General features: G+C 48.2%; 1 protein-coding gene across 1 annotated transcript in view; it reads left to right on the top strand.

The window, feature by feature from the left end:
- The window catches only part of USP22 (ubiquitin specific peptidase 22), a 45,391-nt gene that overhangs the window by 13,738 nt on the left and 13,496 nt on the right, over nt 1-18,157 (top strand). The window contains exons 2-7 of the mRNA XM_042966324.1: nt 4,340-4,472; nt 10,262-10,375; nt 12,184-12,285; nt 12,977-13,146; nt 14,169-14,316; nt 16,514-16,619. Of these exons, the coding sequence (XP_042822258.1) occupies nt 4,340-4,472; nt 10,262-10,375; nt 12,184-12,285; nt 12,977-13,146; nt 14,169-14,316; nt 16,514-16,619 (773 nt within the window). The remainder of the gene's footprint in view (nt 1-4,339; nt 4,473-10,261; nt 10,376-12,183; nt 12,286-12,976; nt 13,147-14,168; nt 14,317-16,513; nt 16,620-18,157) is intronic.

Raw genomic sequence — 18,157 nt, 5'->3', positions numbered from 1 at the left:
ATCTCACAAACTGAGATCATGAACTGAGCCTAGATCAAGAGTCCGTTGTTTGACTGAGCTACCCAGGTGCACTGTAATCCATTCGTATTCATTTTTATGTTCAAATTGTACCAGAATTGCCTAGTGGGAATTCCTCAAGCTGGCTCCCATTCTTTCTCACTTGACCCCCTTGGTGTTAGAGTCAGTGGCTTATAAAAGGTGTCCATTTATGTTCAAATGCCAGTTCAAGAATTGTTCATGGCCAGGGTGTGTGGCAAAGTCATTCGTGTTTATGGATAATAGATTTGTGACATACATCAGTGGTGAACATGTCAGGGGCGCACCATGTAATAAAATCTGATTTGCTGCCTTAAAAGGAGTATTGAGTGGCGGGGGTGGGGGCTGGGGGCAGGGAACCTGGGTGGCTTAATTGGTGCTGACAGCACAGAGCCTGCTTGGGATTCTCTCCCTCTCTCTCTCTCCCTCTCTCTCTCTTCCGCTCCCTCCCTCCCTCCCTCTGCCCCTCCCCCATTCATGCACTTTCTCTCTCAAAATAAATAAAACTTAAAAAAAAAAGTATTGAGCATGAACTTTATTTAAATGAAGAGATTTAGCTGAATATTGAATATGTGTGTGTATTTATTTGTATTTTAGGCTTTCTTTCCCTGACCTGATAGTATCAGGACATGATCAATTTCTGTGTGCTTAACTGTTTATTTACTTGTGGGGTTTGTTTTGTTTTGTTTTGTTTTTGAGAGAGAGAGACCACAAGCAGGGAGGGGCAGAGAGAGAGAGAGAGAGAGAGAGAGAGAGAGAGAGAGAGAGAATCTGAAGCAGGCTCCAGGTTCTGAGCTGTCAGCACTAAACCCAAACGGGGCTTGAACCCACAAGCCATGAGATAGTGACCTGAGCTGAAGTCAGAAGTTTAACCGATTGAGCCACCCAGGCGCCCCTTCTGTGTTTTTAGTTGGAGCTGATCTGCTTCTTTGTAATTGCTGGTTTCTTTTTGTGCAGCTAAGATCTTTTTCTTTTTCTTTTTTTTTTTTAACGTTTATTTATTTTTGAGACAGAGACAGAGCATGAACGGGGGAGGGTCAGAGAGAGAGGGAGACACAGAATCTGAAACAGGCTCCAGGCTCTGAGCAGTCAGCATAGAGCCCGATGCGGGGCTCGAACTCACATACTGCGAGATCATGACCTGAGACGAGGTCAGACGCTCAACCGACTGAGCCACCCAGGCGCCCCAAGATCTTTTTCTTTAGGTAGATTTTTCTTTCATGAAATTCTGCAAAAGAACAGGTGGCATATTTTTACATTTAAAATTCAGAGTTTAATTTTTATCTGTTTTAAAAACTGTTTGTGTGTAGGGGCGCCTGGGTGGCTCAGTCGGTTGAGTGTCTGACTTTGGCTCAGCTCATGATCTCGCGGTATGTGAGTTCGAGCCCCACGTCGGGCTCTGTGCTGACAGCTCGGAGCCTGGAGCCTGCTTCGGATTCTGTGTCTCCTCCTCTGTCTGCCCCTCCCATCCTCATGCTCTGTCTCGATAATAAACGTTAAAAAAAACCCAAAACAACCTTTTTGTGTGTTTTAAGGGAAAATTAATGTGTGATAGTTATGTAATTATTCAGATAAGCTTCTGTTTTCAGGGCAATGCTACTGTTGAATTTTCTTGTTCTATAGAATTGGATTTACTGTTTCAAGTTCTTAGAGGAATTTTTTAAAATCATGATAATGCCTTTAAAATATCCTGAGTGGTAAAAATAAAGGATACCTCTTAATCTTTCCTTTTCTTTCTATCTGTAATTGTAGCGAATGGCAGACAGATTCTAGCTTGTGGTGGTAACTAAGAATCTCCAGGAATCTGTTGTCTTATAGTATTTATAACTAACGGGGAATTTTCCTTGATACCTATATCATTTGTTTACATCAAATATAATCGTATATGTAATTTAAAAACGTCCTCTGTATTCCTGAAAGCAGTTACAGTGAATTAATCTCTTCGATTTGTCACTGGAAGAATAAATAGATGATACAACTGCTAACTGTATTACTACGGCACTTCAGAAAAGTCTTCCACACAGACCGCAGCGTCCTGTGGCCTTGCTTCAGGCTGGTGGCTCTCAACCGGCGGGAGGGTGCCACCTGTGATCTCGTGGGCAGAGGCCAGAGATGCCGCTGGCCATCCCGTGGTGCCCAGGAAACACCCCACACCCCACACCCTCCCGCACACACGCAAAGAATTACCGGGCCCCACGTGTCCGTGGTGGTGTTACTGGGAAGTCGTGCATTGGGGGCGTGCATTACGGGGTTCTCAGAGGTAGCTTCTTCGTATTAACAAACATAAGTACTGACCATTGAGAGTAATTGTTTCCCCAAGAAGAAATACGGTTTTAATGATCAGGTTTATTTATTTATTTCTTAATGTTTATTTTTGAGAGATACTGAGTGTGAACGCGGAAGGGGAGAGAGAGAGGGAGACACAGAATCAGAAGGCTGCAGAATCAGCTGTTAGCACAGAGCCTGATGCGGGGCTCGAACTCGCGAACTTCGAGATCTTGACCTGAGCCAAAGTCGGACGCTTAGCCGGTTGAGCCATCCAGGCGCCCCTTAACGATCAGGTTTAAATTTGGGCCCAGAGATGAAACTACCAGCAGCTGAAAGGTGATGGATCAGCCTTGGCACCCTGAGAGTGGTGTGGGTCTGTGGTCCTCGGGATGCCCCTCGGGCCTTGTTCCATCCCGTGTTCCTGGGCAGGATCTGGATCTCTCCCCAGCTCCCGGCTGGGTGGGCATTCGGAGAACCTGACGTGCAGAAACGTCTGCGATTCGGCCACAGCGTGCGTACGGTTCTGGCTCACCTAATTTGTCTTCCGACCTCGGGCTTCAGGCACTAGGCTCTGTTGTCTTCAAGGAGTTACATCCGTGCACCCTCCCTGCCCATAAGGCAGCTTCCATCTAAGTAAAAACTGTGGTTCGTGTTTTACAGTAAATGTGGTTTGAGCCTAGTCCCCAGACCCTCTCCTCCCTCCACACCCTCTGTTCTAGGTGAAGGCACAGCCTGTCACCCCTGGGCTTGGCACTTGCCTTCTTCTTGTGTGTGCAGAGTGAAGCTTAGGAGTAGGCTGCCTCCAGGGTGAGGGGGCTGCCGGGGCAGGCGCGTCCTAGTCCACGTTCTCCCTGTGTCCCCCACCCCCATGGTCACAAGCATATACAATAACTTTCTTCGGGTGTCGGAAGAGCCTAAAGCCTTTCCCCCACCCCGGGTGGGTTGGGGGGTGGGAGGGTTGTGAGGACTGAATGAGGTTAAGTCCTCTGAAACCCCCGGCACCAGGGTCTAGAGTGCATGTGGCGGGTAGTACGGATTGCTTGTGTGGGCAGCCCTTTCTGTTGTAACCTTCCCTTCCCCGGACCCTGTTCATTTTCCACTTTCCTCCGTCTCCCTGCTTCCTGCCCACCTGTCAGAACAGAAGAGACTTGTATTCCGTGCTGCCGTCTCGGAGGTTGGAAATTGAATTTGATAATCTGCAGGGAGTTTATAGTGACTACGGTGTGGTTGTCATATTGTGCGAGAAGGCAGTGGCGTTCTTGGGTGGTTGGGTGTATGAGAATCCTACTCACAATTGCTGAGATTAGAGTTTTAGGTTTCTGTGGTCTAGTTCTTGGCAACAAACTGTTTCTTTTTCTTCTTCTTCTGTATCACTTTGACTCAACGTCCCTGTGTGTTGGTTGGTTGATTGCTTCTAACTTTGCTGTGGTCTTGTGACCTGGAATATCAAACGCGCAGTGACATCCATGGTAAGGGTGACTAGGCTTGGAGCCGCCGGGCTGGGGTGGGGATAGGAGCTGAGAGGGTTGGGGTGCCCTGCCGGGACTCAGGAGGAGAACACGAAGACTTTGATGGCTCCTCAAGCTTTACGTGGTAAATGAGCTTTTTTTTTTTTTTTTTAAACGTTTGTTTATTTTTGAGAGATAGAGACAGAGCACAAGCAGGGAAAAGGCAGAGAGAGAGGGAGACACAGAATCCGAAGCAGGCTCCAGGCTCTTAGCTGTCAGCACAGAGCCCGACGTGGGGCTCGAACCTGCCCCTCTTGAGATCATGACCCAAACTGAAGTTGGATGCTGAACTGAATGAGCCACCCAGGTGCCCCTGGGCTAAGGTTTTTTACATGGACCTAGTTTTGAGCTAAATGAGCTAATGTACATTTTGGGGCAGTTGAAAGGATTAACGGAGGGTCTCTCAGGTCATACAGGGTATGCTGTGATTTCCTTTCCCCACATCGGTCACTTTGCTCGACCGCTTTCTCGGTAAGAAGGCCTGTCGTGCCATGTGCTGGCTCTTAACTCTCTTCTCTCAATTTCAGGCAAAGTCGTGTGTCTGTCACGTCTGTGGTGTCCACCTGAACAGGCTCCACTCCTGCCTGCACTGTGTCTTCTTTGGCTGTTTCACAAAGAAACATATTCACGAGCATGCGAAGTCCAAGCGGCACAACCTGGGTAAGGCGCCTTCTGAATAGCGTCCCTGGTGTGGGGACGGCCACTACCCGGCCTGCTGTTCCCTGAGTCGTGGCTCCCAGCTCATCCGGGGCCCTGTCTGAAGTCCTCGTGCAACTCCAGGGGCGAGTGGATGAACAGATGAACTCAACAGGCTTATGCACCCAGCTGGCCTTGGGGCTCTCAAGTGGATGTTAATATCTGTGCCATCAGCACAGAGCCCGGTGTGGGGCTCGAACCCACCAGCCGTGAGATGGTGACCTGAGCTGAGATCAGGAGTCAGACTCTTAACCGACTGAGCCAAACAGGAACCCTGCAATGTTAGTTATTAACGCCAGCGTGGAGTTGAGTGATTTTTATTGCTTCCTGTGATGGATTTTCATGGTTCTCAATAATACAGAGTCACGAAAAGGCTGACGGCACCGTGGCATCAAGATCAATTGTCTCGTGTAGTTGCAGGTTCAAGCTGTCGCACAGTCTGGAAATTACACGAAGCGGCGTTTTGCTCTTGGCTTTCTTTTCTGACCGTGTTCGTTAAGTGTCTCTCTCCTTTAGTATGTGTGATGTTTTCTCTTGAGTGATGGGGAGGCTCTTCGGCTGGCCTTAAGGAAGTCACTTTCACGAGGTCCAGGCCAAAGAGCTATTACTTCACGGCGGCTCGGCAATGCCAGTTAAAGGTATTTTTGGGCCTTTTTAGGTAGTAGAAATGGAACGTAAGGACTCAGTCCTCTCTGCTGGACTTATTTGTAAGTAACAACTTAGAGTGAGCCTGAGTGAAAAGGGTGCTTGGAGCTAGGGGTTCAGGTTGTGACATTGAGCTCGTTGGCCTTTTTGGAAGGAGAACTAATGGACCTAATAGTGCTGTCATGAGCTCTGTCCACAGAGGAACAAGGTAGTTCGTGATCTCTTCTTACATTGAGTAACCAGAGGCAAAAGACACTGGTCAGGACCGTGTGGATGTGATCAAACTCTGTAGTACTCACTTACTGTAGATCTTTGCTTTTACCGGTACAAATGAGGAGTCTGCTGCCGTATCTGTTCTCCGACCAGCCCCGTTTAGGCGGCTCTGCTGTTATGCCCGGGCTGTGATTCCATGTGGTTAGAGGGTTATGGAGAATTGGAAGTATATTTGCACTTGAAAAAGCTATCTGAAGAATTACATTGTTACGCAGGATCGTCTACAAAAATCACTTCAGAAATGCGTTCATCTTTAACCTGATTGATACACTCGTTCTCTACTTCTGCTGGAATGAGTAAGTTTTAGAAGGCTTGCTTTCAGACACAAAACCTTGAAATCGGAGAGAGATCCAGTTCTGTGCTGCGTTTGAGTCCGTGAACGTATTGGAGATTGCACGTGTATGTGTTTAACCAAAAGCTAGAATTAGTTTCTGTGTCCAGGTGGACAGGAGGGTGGCGGGCACAGGAGAGCGAGGCCGAAGCGGCAAAGTGCTGGAGGAGAAGAACGGGGATGGGCAGCCCCGGTCCTGCCTGGCGGTTTGGTCTCCGTTTCCCCCACTTAGGAGGTCACCTGCCCGTCCTCCGCCCCGTGCGTCCCAACTGCTGCTCCCGCCCGTCATCTCCAGAGCAACTTCTAGGCTGGCGATACTCTGGTCGTCCTTTCATACAGAGTATTTCGCAGGATGTTCAAGGGCAAAGTGATTGAGCAGTGGTATGGGGAGCGAGGGGCCTCGACTTCCTGGTGGCCCACTCGTTCTGCCTCCCAGGGGATATGTGGTAGTACGATGTTGAGACCTGAAGTTCTCATCAGGCATCCAGGTTTTCGTTGGAGTAGCACGGAGGCCTAAACTGAGTCTTGTCTGAATATTGTGGACGATGCACTTAAAAACAGAGTATTGGTAGAGTAAGGCCATTGTCGGAGGTCTTGTGGAGGGACGGGCGAGTGTGGCATGGGACGAGGAGGGTCTGACAGCAGTCTGAGGTCCTGCCCTATCAAGTCGCCTTAATGCAGTGTGATAAATACACACTTCAGGGAAGAGAACTTCCCCTCTTTCGGGGTAGTCACTCAGCTTTGCTGGTATGCTTCCACCTGTCCGGGTTGGTGTCCCAAACTGGGTGTTGGAATATTCCAGCCAGCTGTGGGGCGGGTACAGCAGAGTCAGGTGACAGACTCGGAGCTGCTTTGTGTTCGTACCTTCTAATTTCATGCAGGTCTAGTTTTGTGCTGAGTCCAAGGGTACTTAGATTTGGTCTGTATGAGCCACAGAGGTGCAAAAGTAATGCCTTTAGCTTTGTTCTGTGTGTGCGTGTGTCTTTCAAGAGTTAGAGCATGTGTTGGTGGGTGTGGGATATCAGTTCGCTTATGAATCGCCGGTGTTTTTCCTCCATTCTTGAGGTTACCCTGCGACCAAACAGAAAAGGACCTTGCATGGTGCATGCACGGTGCTTCTGTGAGCTGTTGGCTTTGGGAATTCCCAAGGAAGCCAGTGTACCCTCATCTTGACTATGAAATAATTTTCCGGGGGAGCTACCTTGATGGGAGGTGTTGCTTTGGGCTTTTAAATTTTATGTTGAGGTGAAACTCACATGATGTACAATGAAGCATTTGAAAGCATACAATCCAGCGGCTTTTCGTCACTCACCAGTTGTGCAACCACCACCCCTCCCTCTACTCTCCAACCTCGTCGTCATCTCACAAGAATACCCCACCTCCAGGAACTAATTCTTTCCTCCCTCCAATGCCTGGCACTCGCTAATCTGCTTTTTGTCTCTCTGGATTTGCCCATTCTGAATATTTCATAACAGGAATTAAACGGTATATGACCCTTTGTGTCCAGCTTCTCTCTCTTAGCACGTTTCCAGGGCTGATCCACACCGTAGCATGTGTCAGTAGCCCGTGCGCTGTATGTTTGAGAAACACTCCATTGTGTGGACCTTCCATATTTTGCTTATGTTTGTATCCATTAATGGATATTTGGGTTGTTTCCACCTTTGGGCCCTTATGATAAGGCTGTGATAAACATCCATGTGTAAGTTTCTATGTGGACATACGTTTACATTTTTCTAAGATGTATACCTAGAGCGGATTCGCCAGAGCGAATTAGCGGTGTCACAGGATATTTCCGTGTTGACTTTTTTGTGGAGCCACCAAACTTGCCCACAGTGGCTGCACCATTTTACGTTCCTGCCGGCAGTGCCTGAGTGTTGCTGTTTCTGCACATGCTCACCGACACTTCTTTTCTTTCTTTTTTTAATAACTCTGGCCACCATGATGGGTGTGAAGTGGTGTCTAATTGTGGCTTTGATTTGCATTTTCCTAATGACCAGTGATGGTAAATATTTTTTCATGTGCTTCTTGGTCCTTCATATATCTTCTTTGGAGAACTGTCTATTCAAGTCACTTGTTCATGTTTTTAATTGGGTTGAGCTGTTTGTCTCTTTGTTGTACTTTCTGAGATGTGTGTGTGTGTGTATGTATATATATATTTTTTGGAAATACACACACACACACACACACACATACACACACACACCTTGGAGATATATGTATATATCTTCTGGATAGCGAATCCTTAGCAGAGACGTGATTTGCAGATATTTTCTCCCTATTCTGTGGGTTGTCTTTTCACTTTCTTAATAATATCCGTTGGTGTAGAAAGTCTAGTTTTGATGAAGTCCAACTTACCTATTTTTTTCTTTAGTTGCTTGTGTATTTGTTGTCAAACCTAAGAGTCCATTGCCAAATCTGAGGTCATGAAGACTTAGCCTCTATGTTTTCTTCTACTAGTTTTATACTTGTAGCATTTTATTGAGGTTGCTGATGCATTCGGAGTTCATTTTTGTATATGATGTAAGGGTTGAGCTTCATTCTTTTGTTTTTGGATTTCTGGTCATCCTACCACCATTTGTTGAAAAGGTTGTTCTTCCCCCACGGAGTGGTCTTGGCACCCCAGCTGACCTCATTCATTTTACACAGTGAGTGAAGGGTGTGGAAAGGGTGTGGAAAGGTGCCTTGAAGAAGACCTTGTCTAGGACGAGTTGAACACACGTTGAAATGTTTAAATGCCTTCCCCAGGCTGGTAGTTGAGCTGTTGGTTGCATGCTTGGCACTTTATTTGTTTATTTATGTTTATTTATTTATTTTGAGACTGAGAGAGCACGTGGGGGAGAGAAAGGGGGAGAGAATCCCAAGCAGACTCTATGCTGTCTGTGCACAGCCTGACATGGGGTCGATCTCACGAAGTATGAGATCATGACCTGAGCTGAAATCAAGAGGCGGAATCTCAACTGACTGAGCCACCCAGGCACCCCTGGCATATTTTGTATGGAATGTCTCTGCTTTCCTGAAAATTTCTGTACCACCTCATTGTAGTCTGTCTCTGGCTTTGGTATCTCCACACCAGGAACTTTTCCCATTCAAGGAATACGAAGTGCCGAGGAGGAACCGAGCTGTCCGCAAAGCTTTGATGGGGACTTTCAAAGAATTTGTAGGAATTTTGTCAGTTTGCGGGGAGGGGCGAGGGTAGATTGTGATTCTTAAACTGAGCCTTCGTACACCTGCTACAGAGGACTTCAGAGATCCACCAGAGTATTACCGATCTGTGTCATAGTAACTTAAGGCACGGAATGTGATCAGAGCTGTGATTTATGAAGACACTACCGTATACTAGGTGTACTGTGACGTTATAAAATTATCACACAAACCTATGAGGTGTTAGTGCTGTTACTATCACCATTATACCAAAGAGGAAACTGAGGCTCAGAGAAGTGGAGTAATTTATCAGAGGTCCATAAAGGTACATGGCAGAACTAGGATTAATACCAGTTTCTGTAAATCTGTAAAGCCTCCATGCTGCATTGCCTGTCAAACATCTTGGTGAATCTCAGCCAAAAACATTCTTTTTAACTGTTGAGTGGAGATAGTACCTTTCTTCCAGGTGCTTAAAGGACTTTATCTTACTTTCTAATGTAGTAACTAAGGGCCGGGTTCTATAGATGAGGTGGTTGAGAAAATGCGTGAGAGCAGCAGTCAGCTCTGTGGGTCAGGAAGTCAAGATTCTCTGGTTAGAGCGTATTTTACAGCTGTCCTTGAAGTGAGAGTAGGCCGGTAGCTGTTGTGTTCCTTTTTGTAATCCTGTAGGAATTCTAGATATAGTAAAACATATAGATATATGTGTCAGGTGGCCGAGAATCCTTAGGAGCTGATCGTACTCCATGAAATTTCTCCCTTGTTTTAAATCCCACTCTTTCGGGGTGCCTGGGTGGCTCAGTTGGTTGAGCGCCTGGCTTCAGCTCAGGTCATGATCTCACAGTTTGTGAGTTCAGGCCCCATGTTGGGCTCTGTGCTGACAGCTCAGAGCCTGGAGCCTGCTTCTCATTCTGTTTCCTTTTCTCTCTGCCCCTCCCCACAGGCACTCTGTCTCTCTCACTCTCTCAAATATAAATAAACATTACAAGATAAATAAATAAAATTCCCCTGTGTTTAAAAATAAAAAAAAACCCCACTCTTTCAGAGAAAAGACAGAAGGTCCTGATACTTTAGAGTTAGGTTCTTTGTGAGATGTGGACGTTGACCCCTCTCTTGGGTTCCTCAGCCCTTCATAGGAGCTTCCGGGGGAAAATACACCTGCTTAGTATACACCCCACATGCTTGGGATAGAGGTCTGAATGGGAGGGACCAATCATTTTGCAACAGGTGGGTTCTATGATTCGAGAGTAGGGAAATGGTATAAACAGTGAAATGTCTAAAACACTTAGGGGTTTCATTTGTGACCTTAAGCATTACCTGTACATTTGTAATTAAATCTGATCTCTTCCCTCCATTCTCTTTGCAGCCATAGATCTCATGTATGGAGGGATCTACTGCTTTTTGTGTCAGGACTACATATACGACAAAGACATGGAAATCATCGCCAAAGAGGAACAGCGGAAGGCTTGGAAAATGCAAGGTTTGGTTTGGCCTAGATTTGTGTGCCTGATTTGTCTGTTAGTCCTGCATCCCCTCGTGTGTCTGAAGGGCAGAACTTCCCAAGAGAAAGACCAACATCTAGGGAGAAAGTGAGCGTTAGAGAGCTAGGATCGCAGCTAGGTTTTTGCAGGTTGGGTTCTGATTTGCTCACTCCCTCCTGTAGGCGAGAGGCAGGTCAGGTGACTGGCCAGACAGGTGCGTGGGGAGGGAGCTGAACCTTCCAAGCTTCTCATCGAGGCTTGGTCTTTCTGGCAACCAGCCCGCCTCCAGGAACCCACCGAGAGTCACCTCATTAGAACAGAAGCTGCTCCCAATGCTTACGCTCTTATCACTTAGGAGGTTACAAGAGTTTGGGGAGCTCTGTGCCAGCAACCCGGGGCAGAGACCAGTATATGTTTTCTGCTCTCACAGTGGCTATGGTACCAGCGTGGGGTTCTCCGTTGCTGTCGCTTCCCTGGCCTCACACGGGCTCTCTTCAAGGGGTGCTGTCGGGGATGGACACAAACATTATGCAGCGGTTTTCTTTATTGTTCACTGATGTATTTTTTGGTTCCTTGATTTATTTTTCTTTCTTTAGGCAGATGCTCACAGGTTTCAATGGTAGTAGGTGTAGTTTACCCCGTGTGGCTGGTGAGCATTTCTCAACTGGTGACGGTTCTCATCACTGCTCACAAGGAGAACATCTCTGTTTTACAGTTTTTGGCCTTAATTGCTCCGCCTTTTTTTTTTTTTTTTTTTTTTTTGTGAGAGAGAGCGAGCATGAGTGTGAGTGGGGTAGGGGCAGAGAGAGAGAGAGAGAGAGAGAGAGAGAGAGAGCATCGTAAGCAGGCTCCCTACTGTCAGCGCAGAGCCCGATGTGGGGCTCGGTCTCACAAACCCGGAGGTCATGACCTGATCTGAAGTCAAGAGTCAGACGCTTGACTGACAGAGACAACCAGGCGTCCCCAATTGCTCTGCTTTTAAAACAACCCCATTTTTTGAGAGCAGAACAATAGAAACAGGTGCTCTCAGTGATCAGGATTGTTTCCGAAGAACAGTCTCTTTACCAACTTCCTACTCTTTTCCCTCTCAGAAATTTAGTAACGTTGCCACTAAGTCCGAATATATCATTTCTTTGGCAAGGACATTTAACGCACAGGAGCTCAGAAATGCATGTCCCAGAATAAAATCGACCTCTTCTACATAAAGTCATTCTACAATTCCATCCGTCAATGAGATATTATATCTTTTAAAGTTTATTAAATTTTGCAGAAATTTTAGGTTGCAAGGAACAAGTACCTTTGAGTGAATCGGTATTTGCATGAAGTGTGACACTTAGTGGCATCTACGCCATTGTCTTTGGCTGTTCGACATGTATTTTCAAACGGCGAGTGCATTTTCTCCCTGTCAACTCACTCGTTCACGGGAGAGCCTTCATCTAAGTGCCAAGTGCAGCACTGCCTCCCCCCCCCCCCGCCCCAGGGCTGATGCTATAGGCTCTCTATTCAAGGATTAAAGGCTTTGAAAAAACATCCGTCTTGGCATTAGTGTGACTGTGGCATTAACTGGAGGTATTGCTTTCTTTCTCACGGAAAACCACTTATTCACACATTTTCTAAAAGAAACTCCTTTTAAGTGTTCTTTTTAGCCCATTGCAATATAATATGGTTCTAGAAAGACCTCGTGTTATGGGATGCCCCGCTTTGAAATACAACCCGATTAAGTATTCTATCACCATCACTTTTATTTATAAACACACTTGATGAAATTTGAGCTCATGGCGCCTGGAACTGTCTTCCATCCGCTTAGGCGTTGGGGAGAAGTTTTCAACTTGGGAACCAACCAAACGGGAGCTTGAACTGCTGAAACACAACCCGAAAAGGCGAAAGATTACCTCTAACTGCACCATAGGTAGGTGGGCGAGTGTTTGGAGCGGCCGGTTGTCTGTCCTCGCTGCCAGTGAGGCTTGTTTCTCCGGGTTTACCAATAGATGTAAACAGGTGGGCCTCATAGTACAGCTCTCTGTAAACCTGTGTATAACTCATTCCATCAATTGCCCTCCACCCCCAACTACTTCTGGAGCATCTGTCCTCTGGGGGGGGCTGCAGTAGGCCTAACGTGCCTAATGGTGATGGGCGGAAATGGTCCCTGCCCCGTGGCCCTGATGGTCTCTCCTGGGAAAAGATTCAAGTTTATTCTGACCAAATGGAGGCTGTACATAATCTTCAGTGAGAGAGAAAAGGATGTGTGTGAGATGGTTCTCTGGCGTAAGACTTCAAGAATACATTTTAGAAACTTTTTAATAGGTTTTGTTAGGCTCCTTTCTGACCTGTTCCATCGTTCTAGAATATTTGTGAGCAGTTCTATCAAAATATAACAGCTGAAGTGAGGGGTAGGGTGATAGTGAACATTCCTCAGGACAGTTCCCATAAAAGTGGCATAAAAATTGGAAAATACTGCATTTCTTTTTGCCTCTTGAATGAATGCATGAAAGGCAACGAGCGTGTACATGTAAAGGGAGGCACAGCAGTGCCATCGGGGTTCAGTGGGACGTGTAGTTCAGTGCCCGTCAGCCCTGCTGTCCTGTCTGCCTCCTGCCCAGGTCTGCGGGGGCTGATCAACCTTGGAAACACGTGCTTCATGAACTGCATCGTCCAGGCTCTCACCCACACGCCGCTCCTGCGGGACTTCTTCCTCTCCGACAGGCACCGGTGTGAAATGCAGAGCCCCAGCTCGTGTCTGGTGTGTGAGATGTCCTCACTTTTTCAGGAGGTGAGCGCGGTTGACTCTGGCAGCGTCACGTTTCTGTCACCACTTGTGTTCTCCCTTTAAAAAAAAAAATAATAAGGCTGACGGAATAAAGGGAAGCAGATTTCTGAAACCTCACACAGCGAGTGTTTAACATATGCACTTGCTATGGAACATCGCCCTTTTCCAAAGGGAACTGTTAGGTGGGGACCGGAGGCATCACTTCGAGGCACACTGCTGGCTGGGAGGATGCGAAAGAGCCCTTGGAAAGGGGCATAGCCGGTGGAAGACATTTGCCTGTAAATACTGTGGCATCTCACGCTTCCCTCCTCTGGGGGACGGGTCTGCCGTCCCGATTCACAGCAGCGCACGTGGACGCACACACCGCTTCCCTCCTTTGTTCTCGAGGAGAGTGGACCTTCTGTTCCCTTGCCAGACCTGAGTGTGCTTCACCAGAACGTCTCTGTCATCGGGTTCTGTCCTGTTTGGATCCTAGGCTGCTCCCAGGTCGTGCCTGTCCTTGTCTCCCTGACCATCGCTTAGAGCGTGACAGGGCTCAGGCCTGGGCTCAGGTATCCTTGAGCTGGATCCTGTGCGCCTAGTGGCCAAAAAGCGTGCCTGGGCTGAAGTTGCTCGGCCGCCCCATTGGTTGTCGACAGGACCCGGATGTACTTCGGGGTCCGGCAGAGGAGCCTCGTCTGTTTCTGTCGGTACCTTTGCTGCAACATTTCACTCCCACTCAGCAGCTGCCCGCCTGGTTTGCATACTGGGCGCTCCTAATTCATCATTTTGGCTTATCTGTAGAAAACGGAAGGGAGAGGACAGATTCAAAAAGTCCAGTGAGTCCAGAGAAAAATGCAGTTTGCAACATAAACAGAGTGGGGGAGTAAACTGGAATCATTTTTTGTCAGAGTAGCCGTAAGAAGTTCTAGGCAGTTAATTATTTTTTTTATTGTGTGTGCTTTGTGTTCAGAGGATGATATTTATTCCTGACAGGTTTTTTTTTTTCCCCCCATTTCCTTCTTTGTGTGTGTGTGTCTGAGCAGTTTTACTCTGGGCACCGGTCCCCCCACATCCCGTACAAGCTGCTGCACCTGGTGTGGACTCACGCCCGGCACCTGGCGGGGTACGAGCAGCAGGACGCCCACGAATTCCTCATCGCGGCGCTGGACGTCCTGCACCGGCACTGCAAAGGTGGGGGGCCTGCTACAGCTCCCTGGTGACCTGGTGGGGTTTTCATCTCCCGTGAGAAACACGCCGTTAATACCTCCAAGAGGTTCTTCACAGTTTGTTTTTAAGGGCGGAGGAAACGTTCTGGGTGCTGTCTTCTGACCTTGCTGGGGTGGAAGAGCGTGGCAGCGGGCCTGTAAAAATGCTTCAGACGCCATCAAAACCGGCTCCCTGCCGTCACGGGTCTCCAGAAGGACTGGTCATTGCTCTGACATAGCCAGACAGCTGAGAACACAAACCAGACCTTCACACTTGGCAGTTTCCCTGACCCTGAGTCACGTTCATTTCTGGGTCCAGCCAAGGGCTTTTTCAGATCTCTCTTAGGAGCTCCCTGGATCTTGGCTTCTGTCTCACAGCCCAGCCCCAGAGGGTCACAGCCTCCCCAGGGGTCTCAGATGCGTGTGGGGTTGAGAGTTTCGGGAAGGGGACAGCGGACAGGAGATTAGGACCGAATAACACGCCGCCGAATAACAGCAAGCCCCTGGAGGGCTTGCTGGTGTTTCTCTTTGCTGGGTGCGGAGTGGGGTCAGGAGTTTCTGTTCCTGACGCGTTCCCACGCGGTGCTGATGCGGCCCGTTCAGATAGCACGCCCCAGTGTAGCTGGAGTGTGCCGGGGTAACCTGTGGCCTCCAGGCTGGTACAGCCGGTGGTAGGGGATTCCTGACTGGCTCTTTTTCTCTTCCGTGGATTCTGTTAAAGAGCAGAGTCCACTTTTTCCAGGTCTTGTTGAACGGCCTCCTACGGCTCCTTCCCAGCCTCTCTCCGGTCACTGAGCTGCTCTCACAAATGCCCTGTGTTGTCTCACGTTACAACTTAGAGGCAAGCCAAACCTGAAATAAGGCGGCTTGTTCCGATCAGCTGTCGTGGCTTTGGGTTCTGGCTTTTTTGTGTACTTAATTTGTTTTCTCCTGAAAGACACACACACGATCCTTTCAGTGCTTGCCTGGGAAGCCTAATAAACAGTGCTTCGTGGCTCGGGTAGGGTTTGGTTTCCCAGCACGAAGTACAACGTACACACAGAAAAGAGCCACTGTGTAAGATTATTAAATTATTATTCCAAGCATTTGAGGATAATCAGGAAACTTCTGTAACCAGCATTAGTCTATCCTGAAAATCAACTGCTTGACCATGCACTGGTGTTAAAACAACGTTCGTGTGATGAAAACACAATACGGTGATTGTGATCCCGTTCTCTGACATGATCCCATTTTACATGTGAAAAGAAATGTCCGGCTCTTCTCGTTAGAAGCATGGTCATCAGAATTCTCCTTCAGCCTTGCTAGGTCACAGCACACCGGAAGGCCCATTAGCCAGGCCTGCCATGCCCTTGACTGTGTTCTTTTGTGTGGTTATGACCAGCCGGCGTCTTTTGGGTTATTTTCCTCTGTGTCGTCTTGCTGTCAAAAGACCTAATGGGCATCCTTTATTCCTGTGTAATAATTTAACCTTTTTGATATGTAATATATATAGATAGGCACAAATAGTCTATCCCCATGGTCTAGTTGGATGAAAGTTCCACGGTATGTGTTTACAGTATTTCTTAATGTGTACCGTGCTCCACCACGTAAGCTTGGTACCCCTGTGTGTGCACACACATCGAAGTAGAGAGGATGGGAATAGTACTTACCTCGGTCCAACCTATCGGAAGGAAAGCAGAGCTGTTCTTGAGGTTCTGGAGAGCAGGAGCTGACGAGAAGAGCAGAGACTGGCAGGAGTGCTGCACAGGGACTTCCTGAAGTCAGGGCCCCGGGCAGGACTAGCGCAGGGAAGGGGGGGGCTTCCCTGGGCTCGCCACAGGCACAGTCCACCGGGCCACGCCACCGCGAAACTCTTCGGTCATTCCATACGTGGAAAAGGGAATCCGTAACTCTCCCCAGCTATTGGGCATTAGATACATTTTGGTGCCAAGGTAGAAGCCAAGCAGATCTTAGGGAGTGGAGACAAAGAAGAGAATTGAGAAGAAGCCAGCCGGGTTGTTTCCTCTTTTCCCGCCAAGTCTCCCTCTTTGAAGTATCTTCCTGTGCCCTTTCGAAAGCGTCGGCACTTCTGGCTTCCTCACGCCTCTGTAGGCAAATGGCCTTGCCCCTTGGGTCGTGGCTCCTGGAAACGCGCGGACTCTGGGGGCACAGCTGCAGATCACACAGCTGCGGTCTTTCCCCAGGTGATGACAATGGGAAGAAGGCCAACAACCCCAACCACTGCAACTGCATCATAGACCAGATCTTCACGGGCGGACTGCAGTCGGACGTCACCTGCCAAGTCTGCCAGTAAGTGCGAGGCGTCCCGCACTGCACCGAGGGTTCTTCCGGAACACGGAAAGCTGTCGGGGCCGTGCCGGCCAGACCATGATGTGGGACCCCAGGGCCTGTCGGTGAGGCCGACTTTACTCTGGGTGCTGCTTGTTGAACATCGTGGCACATGTTTAGCCGCCGAAACTGCTGCGTTCTGCACAGTTTTTAAAAGTTTTACACTTAGAGGGGCGCCTGAGTGGTTCAGGTGGTTAAGCGTGACTCTTGGTTTCAGGTCAGGATCTCGTGGTTCATGAGTTGGAGCCCCACGTCGGCCTCCGCGAGGACAGTGTGGGGCTTGCTTGGGATTCTTTCTCCCCCCACATCCACCCCGCCCCTTCTGTGTGTGCGTGCACACATGCGTACTCTCTCTCTCAAACTTAACAAGTTTTATATTTAGAGCTAGAAGTTGGTGCCACCACAGTGCCTTTTGGTGATGTGCGGATAAATATAATGTTTGGTGGGGCGCGTGGGTGGCTCAGTCGGTTAAGCATCTGGCTTCGGCTCATGTCCTGATCTCACAGTTCATGAGTTCAGGTCCCGTGTCGGGCTCTCTGCTGTCAGTGCAGAGCCCGCTTCGGATCCTCCGTCCCCTCCCTTCCCCTTCCCTGCTCACACTCCTTCAAAAATAAACAAACATTCAAAGAGAAAAAAAAAAGAACGTTTGGTCCTTATAGGGGAGCATCTGCAGCAGCAAGCAGTTGTGAACCAGATTCTGTTCTTTTTTTTAGATTGATAATTTTGATTTGATACTTACTTTTTGTTTTTGTGGAACGTACAATTCTCGAAATTTATAGTTTTTTTAAGTTTTTATTTAAATTCTAGTTAGTTAACACATATGGTAAAATAGGCTTCAGATACAGAATCAGTGATTCATCACTTACATATAGCGCCCCATGCTCATCCCAACAGTTGCCTCCTTAGTTAATACCCATCCCCCATCTAGCCCACCCCCCATCCCCACCCACCTCCCTCCAGTGCTCAGTTCTCTACAGTTAAGTCTCTTGTGGTTTCCTTCCCTCTCTCTTTTGTTTTCCCCCTTCCCCTGTGTTCATCTGTTTTGTTTCTCAGATTCTACATAGGGGTGAAATCATATGGTATTTGTCTTTCTCTGGCTGGCTTATTTCGCTTAGCGTCGGACTCTCTAGCTCCATCCATGTCATTACAGATGCCAAGAGTTCATTCTTTCTGATGGCTGGGTAATACGCCATGGTAGAAGCAGAGGTTCAGTGTAAGCAGCCAAGTCACCAGTTGTGTTGAGATAAAATAGCTCCAGTACAGAAGATGCACATTAGCAGGTCGTCCAGAGCAGGGTCCCCAGGGACCAGCGGCCCTTCGTGCTGAGGCCCCCTTTGTTCTTGTGTTTCCCCCCCGCCCCATCTCTGCTCTCCGGTGTCCCTGACACCAGGAGCTGAACAAGAGCCCTGCCTTCCGGGGGGGGGCTGGGGCGCACACGGCAGATTCTTGGCACACGTGCTCCAGAGCGGGTTGCTTTTTATTTTACGGTTTCCTTTTCC

The sequence above is a fragment of the Panthera tigris genome, chromosome E1, assembly GCF_018350195.1.
Source record: "Panthera tigris isolate Pti1 chromosome E1, P.tigris_Pti1_mat1.1, whole genome shotgun sequence".
Classification (NCBI taxonomy): Eukaryota; Metazoa; Chordata; class Mammalia; order Carnivora; family Felidae; genus Panthera; species Panthera tigris.
The sequence above is the reverse complement of the archived record's forward strand: the minus strand, read 5'-3'. Positions and strand labels throughout refer to the sequence as shown.